The 2,977-nt window shown below is 43.1% G+C and overlaps 1 protein-coding gene across 1 annotated transcript in view; it reads right to left on the bottom strand.

The window, feature by feature from the left end:
- LOC108795421 (transmembrane 4 L6 family member 4-like) overlaps positions 1–2,764 on the bottom strand; it is a 4,542-nt gene extending 1,778 nt beyond the window's left edge. The window contains exons 1-3 of the mRNA XM_018566668.1: positions 2,582–2,764; positions 1,441–1,509; positions 332–495 (exon numbers count right to left, since the gene is read on the bottom strand). Coding sequence (XP_018422170.1) covers positions 332–495; positions 1,441–1,509; positions 2,582–2,764 — 416 coding nt within the window. The remainder of the gene's footprint in view (positions 1–331; positions 496–1,440; positions 1,510–2,581) is intronic.
- Between the last annotated feature and the right edge of the window lie 213 nt (positions 2,765–2,977).

Genomic DNA, 2,977 nt, shown 5'->3' with positions numbered 1-2,977 from the left:
AATCAATTTCTTTTAAACGGTGAAACCCCCCCCCCCCCCTAAACACACACACACCATTCTGTATGGCTGAAGAGTGAGAACACCCCTTTTCTTAACCCGCAGTTGTTTGTGAGGTCATCACCAACTCCTGACACATACCTGAACTCTGTGTTCCCCCTTCTCTTCCCCGAACCCATAGAAGCATCACACTATTTAAGATGACTATAGGTTTACTTTAAGTGGCAACAGGGAATGCCTTCCAATTGGTTCCACCAAATTTAGGGAGGGATATTCTGTAGGCCAAAAGAAGACAAGGAAGAAAGTAGTGCATAGGATGACCTGCAAGTCTTACCTGAATTTATCAAGCTCTGTATAAAAGGGTCGCCCCCACGTTACTGTGGTGGTTGAGTTTTGATACAGGCAAGTGGGTCCCTTCACCATGCCCACAACGGACACGGCAAAGCCGTAGACGGATCCAGCAACTCCTATAGCGGCAAAGATGATTGACAGGAACATCTGCGGGAGGGAAAGGGTTGGAAAAGTTAGTCGCATGTAGCATTTGAATAACAGACCAGTAAAACCCATACTAAAGCTTTATCGTTTTTTATGTTTTTTTTAGATATTTCATTGTTTCCATCACAAATCTGCAGAATGACGGGTTTTATTCTCTAGTAAGGATAGTAGGCGGAGACATGCAAATCATTATTGTACGTCTAATGAGGAAATTGCTAAAAAATTGTGAAAAACTCTCCATAGGAAAGAGATGTAATTTCCAGTGCAGCCCTGGCCGTAATCTTGCTATACTATATGGCCAAAAGTATGGAAACCCCTCCAAATGATTGGGTTCAGGTGTTTCCAATGATGAGTATCATTAATTTTGCAGCATACAAAGACATTTGAGACAATTGTGTCCTTCCAGTCTTGTGTGATGGTTTGGTGAAGGTCCTTCTCCGTTCCACCTGACTGTGCCACTGTGCACAAAGCCAGCTCCATAAAGACATGGTTTGATGAGTTTGGTGAGGAGGAAAGAAAAAGCCCTGACCTCGACCCTACTGAACATCTTTGGACAAATTGCACCATGACTTGTGCCCCCATGGTTTTATGAGTTCAGTGTGGAGGAACTTGAGAGACTTGGAAAGAGCCCGGACTTCAACCCTACTGAACCACTTTCAGATGAACTGCAATGCTGATTGCAAGCCAGGTCTTCTCATTCATCATTAGCAACTGACCTCTTTTGGAACATATTCCCGTACACTCCAAAATCTTATGAAAAGCCTTCCTAGAGGAGTGGAGGCCATTATAGCCGCAAAAGGGGAGGCAGACAACTCCATCCTAATACCCATGGTTTTGGAATGGGAAGTCTAAGAAGCTCATGTAGGTTTGATTGTTTGGTGATGGTCGGGTGTTCACAAAGTGGCTATATAATTTATGCATATACGTAACATACAATCAGAATCTTACCCCACAACGGTTATTACAACATCCTTCTTGCCGTCCTGTGGCCTGAATGTGGATGGCTGGAATCAGTACCTATCAGACAAAAATTAAGAATATATAAGGACGGTTCTATTCAAAGCTTATATTTTGGTACAGACATTTTAATCACTTGACCGGCTTCTTCGAGCTCTCAGGAAGCCCATTAGTAAGATCTATACAATTGATTCCCCATCCTCATCTTCCCGTTGATATTGTCATAGGGTCGTGTTCTCTTTCTTACCCGTGGGCTACACAGTGGTTTAACTTCGCTGGTAAAATGTTATGAGATCAATCTCTTTGTATCAATGGATGAAGGGGTCAAAATGTTTAATGTGAGCTACCACATAAGAGATTTTCAGTAGTGTGACTGAGCGTTCAATATCATTAGCAAATGCGACACTACTATGGTTCAATAAAGAAGATTGACCTTTATTCACAATGGAGTGCAAGTGACTTTTTGGTTTGTTACGTTTTGATATGCGGAGGCATCTGCAGTCACTTCAAGCACCCACCCGACTTACTGTGGGTTTAATCCGGTCAGGAGTGCGATGGGATCCACTATGCATCTCCCGCAATCGCACAATGGTACATATAGAATACCAACCGAATGGGGTATCAAATACCAACACCCAATTCCACGATTAATCTCTCCCAATATCACAATGACGCCATTTAATTATGTAGCAGAAACTATTATCACCTGTCTCTTCTTATAAAGACCTTGGGAGCAGGACATTACTTGCTCTAACATTGCTCATTTAGGATATTCTTGGGCAATTTTTCCAATTGGGGAATAACCCGTGAGATTAATCTCCCAACTACTGACCAAAGATGACCCGAAGTACCCCAAAAAATAGTTTTTTTCACTCTCTCTGATTAACCGCTTCATGACCGCAGTACATCTTCATGCGCCATTGCCTATAAGAACAAGTAATCGGCATCTCTGTACGTTCCTAGTTTTCAGACCCTTATTAGTCAAAGAGTTCTAGTCCAGTTAAATGACACATACAACGCTGCTAGATTTAAAGCCAGCTGGAAGTTCGACTATAATATCAGCTTCTGGTGGTCTAACATGTTAAATATTTGTTAGCTATGAGCACATTTTAAGAGAAAATAAGACTTTTACCAGTAATCCACCTCCGATGACTCCGCCCAGGTATAGAACTTCTGGTGTCATCTGGTTCGATGGGTTGCTGATAGGATCGATCTCCCATCCCGGGAAGAATTGGATTATGTTGGCGATGAGGGAGATGAGAACTAAGGGGTAGAGGGCGATCCCGATGAACTTGGCACATTTTCCTGTACACATGGTGAGGGTGGTCGATGGGAGCAGATGGAAGAAGAGGAAGTAGTGCAGGAGCTTGCTGGTACTGTAGAGAAGAGTCGGATCCTGTTCTCTTATATCTCCAGACCCAACCCATCAGATAACACTGACTCACATCACACTGGAATTTGGACTCGGTGAGAGAGATAGACGGTGACGCACTGTGAAAGAGCTACGCAGAGACTCGCAGAATAAGAT

Source organism: Nanorana parkeri, unplaced genomic scaffold, assembly GCF_000935625.1.
Source record: "Nanorana parkeri isolate BGI_ZX_2015 unplaced genomic scaffold, ASM93562v1 scaffold968, whole genome shotgun sequence".
In the NCBI taxonomy this organism is placed as follows: Eukaryota; Metazoa; Chordata; class Amphibia; order Anura; family Dicroglossidae; genus Nanorana; species Nanorana parkeri.
This window is presented reverse-complemented; position numbering and strand designations above follow the sequence as displayed.